Source organism: Scylla paramamosain, chromosome 11, assembly GCF_035594125.1.
Source record: "Scylla paramamosain isolate STU-SP2022 chromosome 11, ASM3559412v1, whole genome shotgun sequence".
NCBI lineage: Eukaryota > Metazoa > Arthropoda > Malacostraca > Decapoda > Portunidae > Scylla > Scylla paramamosain.
In genome coordinates, this window is record NC_087161.1 from 18598523 (window position 1) to 18618522 (window position 20000).

Sequence of the window (20000 nt, forward strand, 5' to 3'; positions counted from 1 at the left end):
TCGTCGAGACGGCGTGGTAAGTGGCAAAAAAAGAGGATTAAGAGGAAGACGAAGAACAGGAATAAAGGTAAAGTAGCTAAATATTCAGGAGAGTAGGAGAAGGTGGAGGATGAGGAGGAGGAGGCGCAGTTACGAAAAAAAGACGACCAAGGGAAGAATTTATTATTATTTCCTTGTTGATGTGAAGTGAAAGGATGGAGCTGGAGGGAAAGAAGGAAGGGAAGGAGGGAGGGAGGAAATCTGCCCTCAAATGCTTATAGGATTCTCTCTCTCTCTCTCTCTCTCTCTCTCTCTCTCTCTCTCTCTCTCTCTCTCTCTCTCTCTCTCTCTCTCTCTCTCTCTCTCTCGCCAAAAAATATACGATTAATACTGTGTTGCAACATTAATGTCGTGCTTCCTGAAATAAAATAACCATTCTTTTTTCCTCCGTTGCTCTCAGCGCCGCACAAAACTCCGTATCGTAATGCGTCGTGTTGTGTTTATACTTGGAAAGTTTTTTATTTGCTGGTAAAAAGTGAAGGCCATTTACTGTAACCTCTCATCTGTTGCAGTGACGAGCGGTGGAACAATGGACGGTGGCAGTAATAACAATAATGATGAGGATAATTACGGTGATGATGATAATGACGGTAATAATAACAGCAAATTTTTAAAGTACCTCCCCTTGTCCAGCATATGCAAAGTGCCATGTAAAATTTAATACCAAAGTAATACTCGTGTGAATAATAATGATAATAATGATAATAATAATAATAATAATAATAATAATAATAATAATAATAATAATAATAATAATAGTTCTTAGGGGAGGAGTTCCCAGTCGTAGTACTTTCCTATTTTGCTCGCCTGTTTTAAAAGCGTGCTGGATACACAATATATATTTCAAGCCCCCTGCGGTAATGTTGTTGATGATGATACGATGACACTAACAATGATAATAATAATCCTATAAGCTAATGTACTTTTCTCCCCTCCATTCTCTTTCCTCTCCAGTACCTCCGCATCTCCTTCCTCTTCTTCCTCTTCGTTGTTGCTCTCCTCCTTCTCCTCCTCCTTCTGAATTAGTGATTTGGGAAGTGGGGGAGATGGAGGGAGGAGGAAAGCTCAGGTTAGGATGGAACACGGAGGGAGAGGAGGGAGGAAATGGAGGAAGCATAGGAGAAGTGGTAGCAGGGAGAGGAGTGTGTGTATGTGTGTGTGTGTGGGGAGGGGGGAGAGGCAGAAAAGGAGGAAGGAAGATGGCGAGGGAAATAGCAAGGAATAGTTGAAGCAATGGAGAGAGAGAGAGAGAGAGAGAGAGAGAGAGAGAGAGAGAGAGAGAGAGAGAGAGAGAGAGAGAGAGAGAGAGAGAGAGAGAGAGAGAGAGAGAGAGATCACTATGGGAGATGAGTGTTACAATTGACTAGCACGTTCGTCCCTTCATCTCTTTGTCGGGCTGTTAAAATGAAATTAATGCTGAGCCGCTAAGCAGTGTTTGTGTGTGTGTGTGTGTGTGTGTGTGTGTGGGCGTTGCCGTGGATGCGCTTCCTCAGATATATAAATAGCACGCCATTACCTAATATTTGTTCCTCCTCCCTAACATTCGCCCTTCCATTTTGCTGCTTCTTCCTCCTCTTGCTTCCCGTTACGTGCATATTTACGGCGAGAAGCGACCATTTTACAGGTTACCAAGGTCAGCCTTATTTTCTTCTCCCTATATAACTCCATTTTCCAATATAGGCCGCTTCCTTGTCGTCCTCATCCTTTTCCTCCTCCTCCTCCCCTTCATCGTCGTTTACTTCTTCCTCGTCCTCTTCCTCCTCCTCCAATTTCAGTATTCTTCTCTTGTGACTCGTTCTTTCCACCTACTACATCCTCCTCCTCCTCCTCCTCCTCCTCCTTTTCATCTACATCTATTTTTCTCCATCACGCTCCCTCCCTCCTCATCCTCCTCCTTCCTGCCTCCTCTACCTACCTTTTTCTCATTCTTTTCTTCCTCATTTTCCTTCTGCTTCTCTGCTACTTCTCATCTCTTTTTCCCTACCGTACTCTGCTTTCGTTCTCCTCCTCCTCCTCCTCCTCCTCCTCCTCCTCCTCGGTTCTCACCTTTGATGTTGGAGTGCCTCTTGTTACACAGGATCAGAGACGCGACCACTACTGCCACCAACACCACTGCCACCACGCCGCTCACCAGCAGCACTACAGGAACCGTCTCTGGGGGAACAGAACGCAGGGATAACACAAGGACACACTATACGGGCGGTGGCAGATAAGATAGGGTGGGAACACACGAAGACAGGCTGTAAGGGGATTAGGACATGTGCTTACTCACTTGGGTCGACAATGTTATGCCAGGAGACCGTGAGGATATATTATTGTTGGCTTTGAGGAAACACTGGAGTATAAAAAATGACGTATATGTGTTTGGGTAAAGGCTTGAATGTGATGGAGGTGTGAAATAATGGTAAGGAAATTGTGTATTTGTGAAAGTCTTTATGCTTTGAAATATATGAGCTTGTGATGTATGGCTGAAAAAAAAAATATTTATATATATATATAAATGATTGTTAGCTCTGATTGTTTTCCATTAGTTGTGATTGTTTTTCGGTTGTAACAATGAGATAAATTAAATGATTTATGTCTTCTGAACTAATGATTCAGAAGCACTGGCGAAATTATTTAGACCTTGACTTTGAGACGCACAGACATCAAATTCTCACCAGCGCACAAAACATGCATTTCAAAAAGAAAGACAGAAAAAGAAAACGTACACTGAATATAGGCATTATAAACAATAGTGCATTAATGGTGGAGAAAGAAATTTGAAAAAAAAAATGTTTATGTCCCAGTAAGGCAATCGGTGACAGCACTCTTCGCCCTCTCTCACTATCGTTTTATATGAAACAAAAGCCACAACTCCTCACTGCCTCACGCCTTCGCTCATCACCAGGTGAAAAAACACCACTTCAACACGTTCTTCCTCCTCAACCTTTAGCTTGACCTAGGTCGGGACACTTTTATTATAGATGCTAGACTTCACCTACCAGTTACTACAGAAAAAAAAAGGTTGTGTTCAAGGTTCGGACACACACACACACACACACACACACACACACACACACACACACACACACACACACACACACACACACACACACACACACACACACACACACACACACACACACACACACACACACACACACACACACACACACACACACACACACACAGGTAAAAAAAGAAAAAAACTTGTACAACGCAACAAAATTAACAATAAAATTGTAAAGCCACAGTTTCATTGCGCGGCCATTGTCACCTCATCACTTAATCTTTATCACCAACACTAGATCATTATCACCAACCACTACCACCACAACAACAACAGCAACAACACACCACTAAAGCAACAATGCGTACAACAACAGAAGGACTGAAAAACAAACTACCACCACCAACACTGCCGCCGCCGCCGCTGTCGCCGCCGCATCTGCAAAACATATACATGAAAACAGCAGAGGAGAACGTTTCCCTGCAAGAGGTAGATGGCGGAGCGCGATGGTGGCGGCGAGGATAGCACGAGATAGCCTGTGTGAAGGAAAGGACGAGGCGGTCCGCTAATTAGAAGCTGAAAAGGGCATTTAGAGCAGCGGCCCGGCGGTGGTAGCTCGCAGTCCGCTTCGCCGCCACCAGCATAGCTCACCGCCGCCGTCCCACGCACCACCGCCCCCGTGTAATGGTGGCGGCGAAGATCGAGAGTACGAAAAACGCGAGAGCATTTGAATACGGAACATTGGAGGGATGGATTTTGGTGGTAGTAGTTGTAGTGGTGGTTGTGTGGTTTCTCTCTCTCTCTCTCTCTCTCTCTCTCTCTCTCTCTCTCTCTCTCTCTCTCTCTCTCTCTCTCTCTCTGAGTGTCACTGTGGCAGTTTTTCATGGTGTGGGAGGAGGAAGGAGACTTACTGAATCTATTTGATAATAACTTTCACTTTTTTGCCCACTTAGCTTCACGCTGCGGCGGCAAAAACACTAACGCCCACTGAATGCTAAAACGGTCACCACGCATGCTTCTTTCTTTTTAACTCTAATACTATTTTATTTTTTATTTTTCCTGATTGTAATTGCATCTTACAAGGAAAGTAGGTTTATATTTGCACTTGAATAAATTGTAATAAAAGGAACTGGAAGCTTTATTTTTTTTTTATTTTTAATTTTTTTTTTCATCTCAGCATATTATCCGGCAATATAATACAAGGCAAAATATGTACACTAATGTTGCCTCAGTACGCGGAAGCGGAAACGAGGCTTTCATATGCACGTAAAACTAATTTGAAAAACAAATGTGAAATTATTCTCAGTATATAACTGCCTCAGAAGAGAATCTTGGTATGGCTGTAGTAATAGCATAGTAGTAGTAGTAGTAGTGGTTGTTGTTGTTGTTGTTGTTGTTGTTGTTACTGCTGTTTTATATTGGTACTCGTGGCAGCGATGACAAGAGTAATATTATTCATAGCATAGGGAAAAGCTGGCAAGTCAGAAGCAGTACCAGCAACAGTAGTCATTAAAATCATGAATAACTTCGCATTACTTGAAGAAAAAAAATCTAAACAAATGTCAGGAAGTCGGGATAGGAAGCGGAAGAAGAAGAAGAAGAAGAAGAAGAAGAAGAAGAAGAAGAAGAAGAAGAGAGAGAGAGAGAGAGAGAGAGAGAGAGAGAGAGAGAGAGAGAGAGAGAGAGAGAGAGAGAGAGAGAGAGAGAGAGAGAGAGAGAGATTTAAACACGAATTGGCTGTTCATGACAGAAACAATAAATAAAGACCATCTCTGAAACGTCGTGTGCATTACTCTGAAGGCTGAACGTGATGTTCATTGCTGTGTGTGTGTGTGTGTGTGTGTGTGTGTGTGTGTGTGTGTGTGTGTGTGTCAGTGTCACTTGGCTGTGTGGAGTAATTATCATCGTCTATTAGTTTGGACTAGTGACGAGCGGTAGTTAACGTTGTTTTGTGATCTAATGATTATGTGGAGGAGGCGCAGAGTTACAGGCACTCTGTCTCTCCCCCCTCCTCTCTCTCTCTCTCTCTCTCTCTCTCTCTCTCTCTCTCTCTCTCTCTCTCTCTCTCTCTCTCTCTCTCTCTCTCTCTCTCTCTGGGCTTTATATATTATGAATCAACGTTATGCTCAAAATTATTCCTCTGGGTTTCATTACTTTTACAACCTCCATGAATTTCAGCCTTTGTGCATTTACCTGGCGTCTAATTGTGAGCCGCCTTCTGCTGTTATTTCCATGAAGTCACACGCCACAGTATTTCATCGCCATCATTTTGAATTCGCTTCCAGTCTTCTTCGTTCCTCTCTGTAATAACGTCTGTCTAATAACTTTTTCTTTAGTATTTTTCCATATCTCTCTCATTACAGGCTTCGTGTCATCCGTCAGTCTTCTGTCAGTATTTGAGGCTGAGGAACTGTTTTACTATTCGTACCCTCAGAAGTGGTCTAATTGCACGGCTCCTCATTTACAGTCCTCCAAGAATTCACATGTATTTTTTCCTTTTATTACAGACTGCAGTCATATCCTTCTGCTGTCGCCCATAAAAGACCTGGACTACAGGAAGCACAACCGTTCCCTATCAAACTAGACAAAGAAGTGACTCTATCGCCACCAGAAAAAAAAAAAAAACGTCTTGCACTAATGCAGTGAAAAGAGACATTTTATCTACAAATCACCAAACCAACAGTGTAACTAACCTTCATTGGTGTACGACTCACGTTTATAAAGGTACGGTTCCCTCATCGCCTCGGTTCCTGCTTCGTTAGTTTTCTTGTGCATAGTGACCATGTGATAGTACTATCGTGTGATGGCACAGTAGTGAGTGATTCCGAAGAGAGGAGAGCTTATGATCCTGCTAGCAGTGACTCCACACCAGCGTAAGGTAAGCACCAGTTTACCCTGTTCATCTTTCTAGCACAATGCTCTACACATCTTCTTTTTTTTAATAGATGTTGTTTACTGATCAGTGCCATGAGGAAGTTGATATATGTAATGTTGTTCCTGTTTTACTAATAATAGCGTAGTCATTCCGTTATCTCTCGAGTTGTGCTCTCTCTCTATTTTTTTTTCTAGTTGTATACGTATATTATTAACATGTGGCGCAAGAAAACTGATACTATTCGCTCTTTATTCCATGGGCAACGTGATAAATTGGAAAAGAGCTGGGATTTCTCAAGCGAGTCAGAACGAGTAAGGTTGATGGAAGGAAGGCGAGGGAGGGTGATGGCTGGTGTCTCGTTTCCTTTCTCTATCTGCTGGTCATTTGATCCTCGGCAGTCGAGTCGTGGTGAGAGTTATTTCCATTCAGTGCTGGTGATGGTGTTGTTATGGGAACGGGGAGTGGTGGTGAAGGGAGCGAGGATATGGAGGGTTCTGGTTGTTGCTGGTTGTTGTACTTGTTATGTGTTGGTTTTGATATATTGGTGTTGATGTGTTGGTGTTCAGTGAGGTATGGTTGAAATCTAGGCTGTGTATAGAAATGCTTCTGTTATTTGGATATGAAGTTGAACCGGTAAACCTTCATTATTATTGTTGTGCTGTACTGAGTCTCGCATGTATTATGCATCATTTCAAGAGAGACGATTACGGTGCGAGTCCGTATACAGTATATACAGTACGGGAGTTATGTACGTTGGGGAAGCGTTGCGTTGGTACCGAAAAAAAAAAAAAGTGGGTGAAAACTTAACACATACACACACACAACACACACACACACACACACACACACACACACACACACACACACACACACACACACACACAATGGCTTTTAGCTCTGGAAATTAGTTTTTTACTCAAGACGTCTCTCTCTCTCTCTCTCTCTCTCTCTCTCTCTCTCTCTCTCTCTCTCTCTCTCTCTCTCTCTCTCTCTCTCTCTCTCTCTCTCTCTCTCTCTCTCTCTCTCTCTCTCTCTCTCTCTCAGGCTAAACCCTCCAGCAAAGCGGATCACGGCACACACTGAGGGGGCACTTGCACGACTTGATATTCGTATCTGATTCCCTACGAAGCCCTGAGAAGCCTTGATCGACCCTGGTAGTGGGGGCGAAGAAACTCCTTACACACCGCAATTAGGGCCAGCTTTCAGTGTGTGTGTGTGTGTGTGTGTGTGTGTGTGAGAGAGAGAGAGAGAGAGAGAGAGAGAGAGAGAGAGAGAGAGAGAGAGAGAGAGAGAGAGAGAGAGAGAGAGAGTTACATTCTGCACAAAATATCAAAATTGTACGTGTTTCTTGAGACGAAAATAAGAAAAGGAAGGAAGGAAAGAAAAAAGCTAAAGAAAAGAATATGAACTCCGACGGTCACACAGACACGTGGTTGGTGGTTTGGATGGAAATTATAGGAGGAGGAGGAGGAGGAGGAGGAGGAGGAGGAGGAGTGAAGGAGGAGAAATGAGAACGGAAAGGGGGTATAAGGAATGTAGGAATTTGGGAAGGGGGTAATGTTAATGGTGATCTGACAAAGTGATTCTATTCTTGAAGAAAAGAATGTTTCAGGAAACGAGGCGGAAAGAGAAAAAAAAATCATGTGTGTGTGTGTGTGTATGTGTGTGTGTGTGTTACAGAGGTAATAGTAGTAGTAGTAGTAGTAGTAGTAGTAGTAGTAGTAGTACTAGTAGTAGTAGTAGTAGTAACAGTAGTAGTAGTGAGGACGATTGCATATCGACGTTTCCTTCCTTTATTTAGTTAAATCTTAAACTATTCCTTTATCTTCAAAACTACAAATCAGACTATTAATAACAAATCACAAAAATATCCACCAACACCGTATTTTCGTTCATTCCTTATTTTTCCATTCCTTTCGTCCTTCCTTTCTCCCAACCTCCACTCCCTGCCTCCTCCCTCCGTCCCTGCTTTCACCATTACCGTGGGAAAGAAGACAATGGAATATCAAGGAAGGCTAAACGGGGAGGCCCAAAATGTGAGCCTCGTCGCATAAATCCTGCCAGTTTACATGAAAAAATAAACTCCCGCCCTCCTTTCCTTCCTTCTGTCCTTCCTTTCTTTTCTACCCACTACTCCTCCCTCTATTTTTTCCACCATCCAGAGAGAGAGAGAGAGAGAGAGAGAGAGAGAGAGAGAGAGAGAGAGAGAGAGAGAGAGAGAGAGAGATATTCCCAGCTCTCAATTGGGCAGGTGAATAGTCCCAGGTGTGTTGTGGCGACGCTAAGAAAATACAGGTGACGGTGCCTGGCAGTGAGGGGAAGTGAGGGAAGAGGAGAGGAGGCCGTAGGGAGGAGTTCCTAGAAATGGGAAAGGTGTAAGGGCAAAACGAGCACGGGTGAAGGGAAAAAGGGAGAGGCAAGTGGAAGGGGAGGAGAAGGTTATGGTGGAAAAGGTTCAGGAAATGTAAAGTTGACACGGTTTCGGGGTGACAGGAGGGTGGTGAAGGGGGCGTTATGGGGAAGGGGATGCCGGGTGAGAGGGAGGGAAGTGTGAAAGATTGATAGAAGAAAGAGAAGGAGGAAGAAAATGTGAAGATATTGATGGGAGTACTGGGTCAGTGAGTATTGGTGAGGGAAAAAAAAACGAAACAGAATGAGGAGAGAGAGAGAGAGAGAGAGAGAGAGAGAGAGAGAGAGAGAGAGAGAGAGAGAGAGAGAGAGAGAGAGAGAGAGAGAGAGCAATCTGGGTCCCAATTTCTAAATGAACTAAGGACGATAAATTAATTAAGCTAATGCATCACCATATAAATAAATGAACAAATAATAGCTGTGTGTGTGATGCAATCAGAGAGAGAGAGAGAGAGAGAGAGAGAGAGAGAGAGAGAGAGAGAGAGAGAGAGAGAGAGAGAAAGAGAGAGAGAGAGAGAAATATATATAGGCAAGCAGACTCTTTGATACATAATGTGTTTGTTTATACAAGAATACTTAGTGCATACATGGAGGAACGTAACGCACATACATTTAGGAGATTTTTAACCTTCATTGAAAACATTCAGTGCATTCAAGTTTATTAAGAAAGGAAAAGTTCAAGAGTAATGTTACAAAAAACAGTAAAAAATTTACTATTACTAATGTTGCTTTCTCATTTTTTTTTTATTTAATTTATTTCATTCATCTATTGCCACATTTCATATATTTTCACCGAAAAGACTACATCATAACAAGTCTGCACGAAACATATTCTTTTGGTGACGTACGTAGAAGGAATGCGCTGAGCTGAAAATGTAACTCCTTAATCACCATAATGCAGGAGTGTTGGTCAGTGTGTTGCGTGAAGCATTGCCCGCCTGACGCTGGCATGTGTTGGGTGGTGAGTGGCATTCTTTGTTCAAAGTGTGCTCTGGTGGAGGAACAGACTTGCTGCCGGAAGTGGTCAATTTCGTAATTCTCTCTCTCTCTCTCTCTCTCTCTCTCTCTCTCTCTCTCTCTCTCTCTCTCTCTCTCTCTCTCTCTCTCTCTCTCTCTCTCTCTCTCTCTCTCGACTCCTCCTCTTCCTGTTCAACCTCATTTGTCTCTCTCTTTCTTTCTCTTCACCCATCCTTCCCTTCCCCTCTCCCACCCTCCCTCCTTCGTCTCGGGCTAATCAATTTGGCGCCAATCACGGTAAACTAATCCTTTTCCGCCCGCCTCACCGCCCAGGCTGTAAGAGCAAACTCGCTAGAATTAGCAATTTTCCGCTAACTTCCGCTGGATCCCCGAGTTAGCGAGTTGCCGCAGTGTCGAGCGGAAAACGCTAAGTTGCGGCCAGGTATATAAGGTGTCGCGGCGAACTTGGCGAGGTTGAAAAGTTAGTGCTGTTATGTATTTTTTTCTTTTTTTCTTTTCGTAGTCGTTTTTTACTCTCATTTTTTTTTTTTTTTTTATCGTTCTGGTAAGTGGGTTAGGAGGAAGAAGAGTTCATTATGATGCAGTGGGGGAGTCCTGTAGGAGGGGGAAGGGGAACAGTGTTGGAAGAGGCCATTATTTTACAAGGGGGGAGTAAAGACTGAGGGGTTGAGTTTATCATGATGCAGAGTGAAGGGGTGGAAGCGACCATTATGACACAAAGGGAAGGGGGTGGAAGAGTCCATTGTCTTGCGTGGGGGAGGGCGCGCGTAGTTGTGATAAAGGAAGGGTCCATTCTAATACACTAGGGGTGAGGGAACCTTCCTGGAAGAGTCCATTAAGTTTTTAAGGGGGAGGGAAGGTGGTGGACGAGGCCATTTTGATACAATGAGGGAGGTGGAAGAGTTTATTATGATACGAGAGAGAGAGAGAGAGAGAGAGAGAGAGAGAGAGAGAGAGAGAGAGAGAGAGAGAGAGAGAGAGAGAGAATAGTTTTTAGTAATCTGATCAGTAAGAAGTCACACAGGATGATAGATACGGGCGAGTCCATTATTAACTCTCAGGGGAGGAAGGACCGCTCACCCTTCTTCGGCAAAATAAACAAATAAACGGAAAGAAGGTAATCAGATTAAAGAATATGAAACTATTTATTCCGGGAGCGAGAAATGCGCCTCGTAAAATAACTCTAAAGGAAATGGAAATAGAGGGGAAGCAAATGACAATGGGACGAACACAGCAATAAATAAAAACAAAACAAAAGTGTAGAGAACAAAGATTAGCAGAAATGAAGAGGTAATAGACGAGGAAAGAGAAAGGGAAAACATAAAACAAAGGATGGGATGTTGGGAGAGACTGGGAGAAGCAGACAATGGGATAGACAGTTGGATAGATAGACAAGTAGGTAAATAGATTGGTAGATAGACAAATATAGACAGATTGATAAATAGATAGGTGGATAGATAGACTGATAGATAGGTACATGCACCGATAAATAGATAGATTGATAAACACACACACACACACACACACACACACACACACACACACATATATATATATATATATATATATATATATATATATATATATATATATATATATATATATATATATATATATATATATATATATATATATATATATATATATATATATATATATATATATATATATATATATATAAGTAAAAAGATATAGAAGTGGATAGAGGGACAGAGTATTAAAATTTAATAAAAAAATATAGACACCTCCATGATAAACTAGATAATAAAAGATAATGATAAACGGAATATACATCATGTAGAGGAAGGATAAACAAAAATTAGGAGTGAGTATCGAATGTAATCAGCGATATTGGTGTTTGATAAATAAATTATTGATAAAAGCTTAAAAACAAACGTAAAACGAACAGAAAGACGTGCATGAATTAAGCTAGAAGCGAAGCAAAAATTGAAAAAGAGAGAATGAGATAGAGCAAGGGATAGACAATCGAGAACATGAATACAGACAGAGACAAACAGAGCCGCGGACGCCGCCCTCCAGAGTGATTAGCCCGGGGATGGAGAAGCTAATTGAATGGTTAATGAGATAAGGGAAGGAGATAAGCTGTGATAAATTGATAGGGGACAGAACATGGGGGCAGCCACACACACAAACACACACAGACACACACACACACACACACACACACACACACACACACAGTTGGTTGGTTCATTAATTACGGAGACATTACATAATATAAAAAGCAATGCATGATTCACTTTACACATAATCACTATCCATATGATTAAGAGCCTTATATTGTAGAAATTTCTACTTTAACACCGGATTAATCATCATAAAGATCAATCCCCCCCAACCACACACACGCACGAACATAGACACTTGCACCTACACGCAAATAGTCCTACACACACACACACAAACACACACACACACACACACACACACACACACACACACACACACACACACACACACACACACACGAACATAAACACATGCACCAACACACAAACAGTCCTACAAACACACTCATTCACACACACACACACACACACACACACACACACACACACACACACACACACACACACACACACACACACACACACACACACACACACACACACACACACGAATATAGACACATGCAACTACACTCAAACAATCCTACACACACACACACACACACACACACACACACACACACACACACACACACACACACACACACACACACACAGTCTAATTTCCTCGATGGGACGCAGGACCCTTGTGACGTCACGAATGTCAACAAACTTTGGTCGTGTGAGCCGCCACGCCGAGATACAGCCTGACTTTGCTCGCTTCCCGCCGTCACTCCCACAATGCAACGCGACTTTGTTTACATTTATGACGCCGTCCCGCTTGCATCCCGCCGCTTCCCCTGCCCCTTCCACCTCCGCCTCACTTTATCCTCCTAAACACAGGTCCCTCCTTCCCTCCCTCCCACCAATCTCTCTCTCTCTCTCTCTCTCTCTCTCTCTCTCTCTCTCTCTCTCTCTCTCTCTCTCTCTCTCTCTCTCTCTCTCTCTCTCTCTCTCTCTCTCTCTCTCTCTCTCTCTCTCTCTCTCTTCACGCACCAACACCACCTCAGGAAAAATGAGAGAGAGAGAGAGAGAGAGAGAGAGAGAGAGAGAGAGAGAGAGAGAGAGAGAGAGAGAGAGAGAGACTAAACATTTTTATTTCTACTAGTTCTAAGTATTGCTGCAGCCGCGATAGACGAAAATAAAAGGAAATGTATAGATAGTACTATTTTTCGCTTTTCTATCTGTAAGATGTGGTGTTAGTAGTAGTAGTAGTAGTAGTAGTAGTAGTAAAGAAGGATGGGAAGGATGAGTCGTAATAGTAATTATTTTTGTTGATTCTGTTATGCTGTATTTGATCTCTGCCTTATCACAGTAAGTTCTGAGAGAGAGAGAGAGAGAGAGAGAGAGAGAGAGAGAGAGAGAGAGAGAGAGAGAGAGAGAGAGAGAGAGAGAGAGAGAGAGAGAGAGATTTCTTCCTGGTCTGAATTAGTTTTCTTCACCCTTATGTCTCTCTCTCTCTCTCTCTCTCTCTCTCTCTCTCTCTCTCTCTCTCTCTCTCTCTCTCTCTCTCTCTCTCTCGTTAATATTTTTTTATTTATCAAAGTTTGAGTTTTCGCATTTTTCGTGCAGTATTTACTAAGGGTTATTGCTCTATTAAGGACGCTGTGTAACATTCATTATCTCGAGCATGAACCAAGCAATATAGAAAGGGTAGCACAGGAAGTGGTGGGCCAGAGAGAGAGAGAGAGAGAGAGAGAGAGAGAGAGAGAGGGGGATGGAGGGAGGGAGTGGGGTAAAGCTGAACCAGTCAGTCCTGGACATCGAATCCGCAAATTTTAAAAGTGAAGCTTCATTCCAGACTAGCGCAGGGTATCCCATGTCTTAAAAAAATTTAAACGGTTGTCTTGAACCTTGAACTTAGCCTGACCACCGCTCAGACCGTCACCAATCCCCGCCCGCCTGATGCCCGTCTCTTCTGGCGCCAATTGGAACCTCCGCTAATTGCTTCGTGTTTTGAGTTGGCTTTATGCTCCCATTCTCTTTAGAACAAGAAAAAAAGTTGCTGCCGCACATTTTATTTTCAAATACTCTCTGCACACTGAAAAAAAGAACTTTTCAACTTTTTTGTTTGAAAGTTTGATGGACAGGGATTCCAGGAATGCGTCTCTGCCTATATGGAAAAGAATGGACATATTTTCTTGGCATTGTATATATATATATATATATATATATATATATATATATATATATATATATATATATATATATATATATATATATATATATATATATATATAGAGAGAGAGAGAGAGAGAGAGAGAGAGAGAGAGAGAGAGAGAGAGAGAGAGAGAGAGAGAGAGAGAGAGAGAGAGAGAAATTTTTAGTTATAGATGAGGTGAACAGGGACACACCAGAGTTTCTCTTTTTCATTTATTACACCGTTTCACCATACCCAGAAGGCATTATCAGGCTAAAAAACCAGTGTTCGCCTATAGGTTATAATTTGTTACCAAATATCACTGCTGTTTGTGTTTCATCTCTTTTTAGTTATTTACTTACCTGTATTGTTTTTTTTTTTTCGTTTTACTTCACAAGTGTTTATCTCTCCACTTGTTGGTTTGTGTCTCACATTGGCGTGCCTTCTATGGAATATCTTAGTGCTTTATATATATATATATATATATATATATATATATATATATATATATATATATATATATATATATATATATATATATATATATATTTTTTTTTTTTTTTTTTTTTTTTTTTTTTTTTTTTTTTTTACGATATACTCAATGTTTTATTTTTTATTCTTTTATCCTGATGATGCCTTCTGCGTAAAGTGAAACATTGCAATAAATGAAGAAGAAACTCTGGTGTGTCCCTGTTCACCTCATATATATATATATATATATATATATATATATATATATATATATATATATATATATATATATATATATATATATATATATATATATATATATATATATATATATATATATATATATATATATATATATATATATATATATATATATGTGTGTGTGTGTGTGTGTGTGTGTGTGTGTGTGTGTGTGTGTGTGTGTGTGTGTGTGTGTGTGTGTAATACATATCGTTTTCTAGTGTGATCTGTCAAGAGACTTTCAGAAATGTAGTCTCCATCACAAGAATGAGTGAAACATCGAGTCTGTTTGATATTTTCTGAAAGCCGGAGTTGGTACTCGGAAATCATTTAGGAAAAATAGAAATAGTGTTGCTGATAGAACAAGTCCTATGGAATCTCGCCATTTACAGGGTTTGGAGAAGAGCCTCCATCATCTACTGCGCATTTATAGTTTAGCAAGAAAACAAACTTGAAGTAATTGTACAGGGGTATAAGTGTAGTTTAGAAACTAAAAGATTATTCCAAACGCTATCGAAAACTTTTACAATGTATGTTGGTTGTTTAGATTTCGACTTTTCGTATTTATGAAGGAATTTCGAGGAGGGTTGAAAAATAAATATAACGAGATTCCCTGAAGAAATATAAAGGGTGCAAGTCTGAGGAGGCGGAAGGTTGCAGGAGTCTCTTCGAACCGCTTCATCTTTGGAAGTGTATATGTTACAGTCAAACTGTGAAATCAGTCATTTCGTGAAATGACTGAAATTCTTAGTCATTACATGTATTGCCTGTGGAGGCCAGTCAGTTCAGGAAATGACTGAAAATTATAGCCATTTCATGAAATGACTAAATTTTTTGCCCAGCTATTTCACGAAATGACTAAAGAAATTTTGTAGAAATTCAGGATTATCTACATAATTTGTTTTTATTCAAATACAGTATAGTTTAAAAGCATGTTAAAATACAGTATATTTTAAAAGCATGTTAAAGTTCATAAAAAAATCACAAATTACAAAAGTACAACTGTAGTTCAAAAATAAATCACTTAAGCAATAGAATTACATATGACAACACAATTACTCATTCATGCTACTTGTTTGTACAATTAAGGCTGTTATGACATCTACTATTGCAAAGCTGTTTAGATTTGAAACATTTACATCGGTTTGATTGGCATTTTTTGTGACCATTACAAGAACACTTAACAAAACCTTGTCCTCCATTGACAGATTCTTTGATAACGGCTTCTCGGAGAGAAATTTCTGTATCACTGTTAATGTCACCCTTTCTCAGCAATCTTTCAGGACAAATGTCAAATTGATTCCTTGAATAGCTTCCTTTTAGAACACCACTTTTGGTAGCTACTTTGTACTGATCGTTTATACTCCTACTCACTATAACTCCTAAGATGTTCCTTGGGTCTCCACGACCTCGATCAGTGGAATGGGAAGAGCAACGTTGTCTCCTATCTCACCTGCTTTTAACTCTATTCGACTTCTCTTCACCATACGCTCCGCTTGTTGTTTCTGGGATTCGCTGGCAGCTATACGTTGGGAGTTGATGCTGTGTTGCAGTTGATCAAGATCAGGGTGATGAGGGGATACAGGTTCATGTTCTTCTTCTTGTTCTTGTCCATGTACTTGTTCTGGTTCACTGGCAGCTATACGTTGGGAGTTGACATCAATTTCTTGCTCATCCTCGTTAATTTCGGCTGCGACTGGTTCTTGGTCTGTACTTTCTGTTTCAGGATTGTTGGTATCAGTTTCTCTTTCTTGAAGCAAGGTTACAAGGTCTTGTTCAGACTGCAGGGAACTGATGATTTCTTGTGGAAGTGATGTTGATGTCAGTCCGACTCTGGCATTCACACCAAACATTGCAGCATATGGATTTCTCTTGATCCCTGCGTGATAGGCAGAATTCTTGGAGAATTGAACAAATTTCATGCCCGTTGCCCAGTCCGTTGAGTTATTGTCAGCCATCCAAGCAACAAGCATGTCCTTTATGTCATCATTTGCTCTCTCCACAGAGCATTGACTCTGTGGGTGTCTTGGCTTACCATGAACGATGGATAATTCAGGCCACATGGAACACAGTTCAGTAATGATCTGAGCAGTAAACTCAGAACCATTGTCTGATTGAAGAATTACAGGAGCCCCCAAGAGAAGAAAAATATCAGCTAGTTGGAATGCTACTTCAGCTGCACGCTTTGATTTGAGTGGACGCAGAACGCAAAACTTTGTTAAGTGGTCTTGGTAAACCATAATCCATTTGTAAGTTCTACACGACATAGACTGCATGTCAATAAGATCTACCTGCCCACGTGATGAAAATTCACTACTCAGAATAGGTTTAACCACAACTCCCTTTGTCATTGGTCGCTTTCTCTTTTTCTGGCATTCCTGACACAACGATTTGAATAGTTCAACTGTATCCCGCTGAATATTGGCGTATTTCACTTGGGGTTCTTTAGTCATTCTATCTCGACCACCGTGCCCAGTTGCAACATGGGCCCTCTTAACAATGTCATAAGTGTCTTCAATGGAGACATAGTACACCAGTGTTTCATCTGGGGTTTGTCGTTTCTTAATAAGTTTCTCAACATCACCACACTGTAGCACTTTATATTTACTCAGAAGGTAGTATTGATGGCGACTCTTAGTGTTCTTCCTTTCACTAGTTGTACGAATGTCCTCAATAATTTGGAAATATTCTTCTTTCGGAATGAGATATTTGCGACACTTCTCATACCTAGAATATAATTCTTCACGAAATTTTAACTCTATGCTTTCAGACATCTTGTGAAGGAACTGGCTTCAACTGGAATCAGCAAAGAGACTCGGAGCTGAGCATTTAGTGTGTGCTCTCAATGTGGCTGAGCTGAACTGACTAATTAGTGTTGGTGGGTGTATCACTGTCAATGACGTCATGGCTGTCAATGGACGTCAAACCGCTAGTTCACATCGTCAAACCACTAGTTCACATTTTGCCTAATTCAAAACAGCCATATAGTGTAACAAGCATGACAATAATTCAGTCGTTTCATGAAATGGCTATAATTTTCAGTCATTTCGTGAACTGACTGGCCTCCACAGGCAATACATGTACATAAGAACATAAGAACATAAGAAATAAGGGAAGCTGCAAGAAGCGACCAGGCTTACACGTGGCAGTCCCTGTATGAAACACTCCTACCTATTTCCATCTGTTATCCCCATCCATAAACTTGTCTAATCTTCTCTTAAAGCTCTCTAGTGTCCTGGCACTAACTACATGATTACTGAGGCCGTTCCACTCATCTACCACTCTATTTGAGAACCAATATTTTCCTATCTCCTTCCTAAACCTAAATTTTTCAAGCTTGAACCCGTTGTTTCTTGTTCTACCTTGGTTGCTGATCCTAAGAATTTTGCTTACATCTCCCTTGTTATAACCCTTATACCACTTAAAGACTTCTATCAGGTCCCCTCTTAACCTACGTCTCTCTAGAGAATGTAAATTTAACCGCTTCAACCTCGCTTCGTAAGGAATACTCCTCTTCCCCTGAATCCTTTTAGTCATTCTCCTCTGTACTGATTCTAATAGACCTATATCTTTCCTGTAATGTGGGGACCAGAACTGCACAGCGTAGTCTAGATGAGGTCTGACCAGCGCCAAGTATAACTTTAATATTACTTCCGGCCTTCTACTTTTAACACTCCTAAAAATGAATCCTAGTACCCTATTTGCCTTGTTTCTGGCTTCTATGCATTGTTTCCCTAGACGGAGTTCAGAGCTAACTATAACTCCTAAATCTTTCTCGTACCCTGTACCTACCAGAGTTTGGGTGTTTAATGTGTACCTATTGTGTGGGTTTCCTCTACCTACGCTAAGCACTTTGCATTTATTGATATTAAATTGCATTTGCCATCTATCCGTCCATTCATTCATTCTATCTAAGTCTGTCTGCAAGGCGATGGCATCCGTTTCTGACCTAATTAATCTACCTATCTTTGTGTCATCCGCAAATTTACTAACATCGCTACTAATTTCACTATCCAAGTCATTGATATATATTAGAAATAATAATGGCCCTAATACTGATCCCTGTGGCACCCCACTAATGACATGACCCCACTCGGATTTCGAGCCGTTTATTAGCACTCTCTGTCGCCTGTTACCAAGCCATGACCCTATCCAACCTAACACCTTCCCATCTATCCCGTGCGCCCTAACCTTTCTCAGGAGCCTTTGATGGGGCACCTTGTCGAATGCTTTACTAAAGTCCAGATATAAGATATCATAACTATCACCATTATCTACTGCCTCGTACACCTTACTGTAAAAACTTAACAAGTTTGTCAGGCAAGACTTCCCCTTCGTGAAGCCATGCTGTGACTGATTTATCAAGTTATGTTTGTCTAAATGTTCCCTAATGTTCCTGGCTATTATTGACTCTAACATTTTACCTACAACTGAAGTTCAGTCATTTCACGAAATGACTGATTTCACAGTTTGACTGTAACATATGCACAGGAGTGAACAGAGTGAAGTCAATCTTGTAGCGGTAATGTGTCAGAGAAAGTGAGTGGAACGCGCGCTTTCATGGTGCAGACAGTCATCTCCCCTATACACTGAACACTTGTAGATAAAATTTACACAAAAAGAAATTTCTATGTTCTACTTGACAGAGGCATCATGACACCATCTCTATAGGTCCAAATGTATCACCAAAGTGCCAACAGACAGAAAAGAGAAGGGTGAGAAAGAAACAAATGATGTGAAAAGTTTAACTTGACAGGATGAATTGTTTGGTATTAAGAAAAGGCCACGAGTGTCAGCTTGGAGCATGAGTGGTGATGTCGCTGTACCGCTGTTCCACTCGTTCATATGGGATTACAAAGTTAAAGGTCTGTTCTGGATGGTTAGTGAAAAAAGTTAAAACACGACAGACAGCTCTGGTTGGGTTCTGAAAATTTACAAGACAGTACACTAATGTATGAAGAGGAAGAAAATCCGTTTTTTTTTTTTTTTGTGTGTGTGTGTGTGTGTGTGTGTGTGTGTGTGTGTGTGTGTGTGTGTGTGTGTGTGTGTGTGTGTTCGTCTTGTATGTTTCTTATATTTTAGTTGTGTTCAGTGTGTTTAATGTAAGAGCAAATTATTGGGCCATGCTAGTTATTGGAATTATGCTGTGTCCTGTTTGTTTGTGGTCATTGAAATTTTTCTCTCTCTCTCTCTCTCTCTCTCTCTCTCTCTCTCTCTCTCTCTCTCTCTCTCTCTCTCTCTCTCTCTCTCTCTCTCTCTCTCTCTCTCTCTCTCTCTCTCTCTCTCTCTGTGTGTGTGTGTGTGTGTGTGTGTGTGTGTGTGTGTGTGTGTGTGTGTGTGTGTGTGTCCAGGATAAACCTAAGCCGTCCCCTCTCCACCACGTATGAAGAAGACTATACTTATCGCAAATGTTTAGGAGGGACTGTACACAACTTCTGGAAGGGATCACGTTAAATGAAGTTACGTGGATAATTTTGGCTTTAAACGCAACTTTCGTAAACACAACTACACCCATTGTTCATTTGATATTAACAGGGGTGATGATAATGATAATAACAAAACTACTACTACTACTACTACTACTAGTACTACTGCTGCTGCTGCTGCTGCTACTACTATCAGTGATAATAACAATAATAACACATATAACAAAATCAAGAATTACAGTAACAAACTACAAGAAGAAATGTAAAGATTACAATGCTATATAATCTGCATAAGTGGAGA

At 41.0% G+C, this 20000-nt stretch overlaps 1 protein-coding gene across 1 annotated transcript in view; it reads right to left on the bottom strand.

Annotated features, from left to right (window-relative positions):
• Positions 1-20000, bottom strand: part of LOC135105015 (kin of IRRE-like protein 2) — a 67100-nt gene that overhangs the window by 24371 nt on the left and 22729 nt on the right. Inside the window, exon 6 of the mRNA XM_064012900.1 lies at positions 2086-2193. Coding sequence (XP_063868970.1) covers positions 2086-2193 — 108 coding nt within the window. The remainder of the gene's footprint in view (positions 1-2085; positions 2194-20000) is intronic.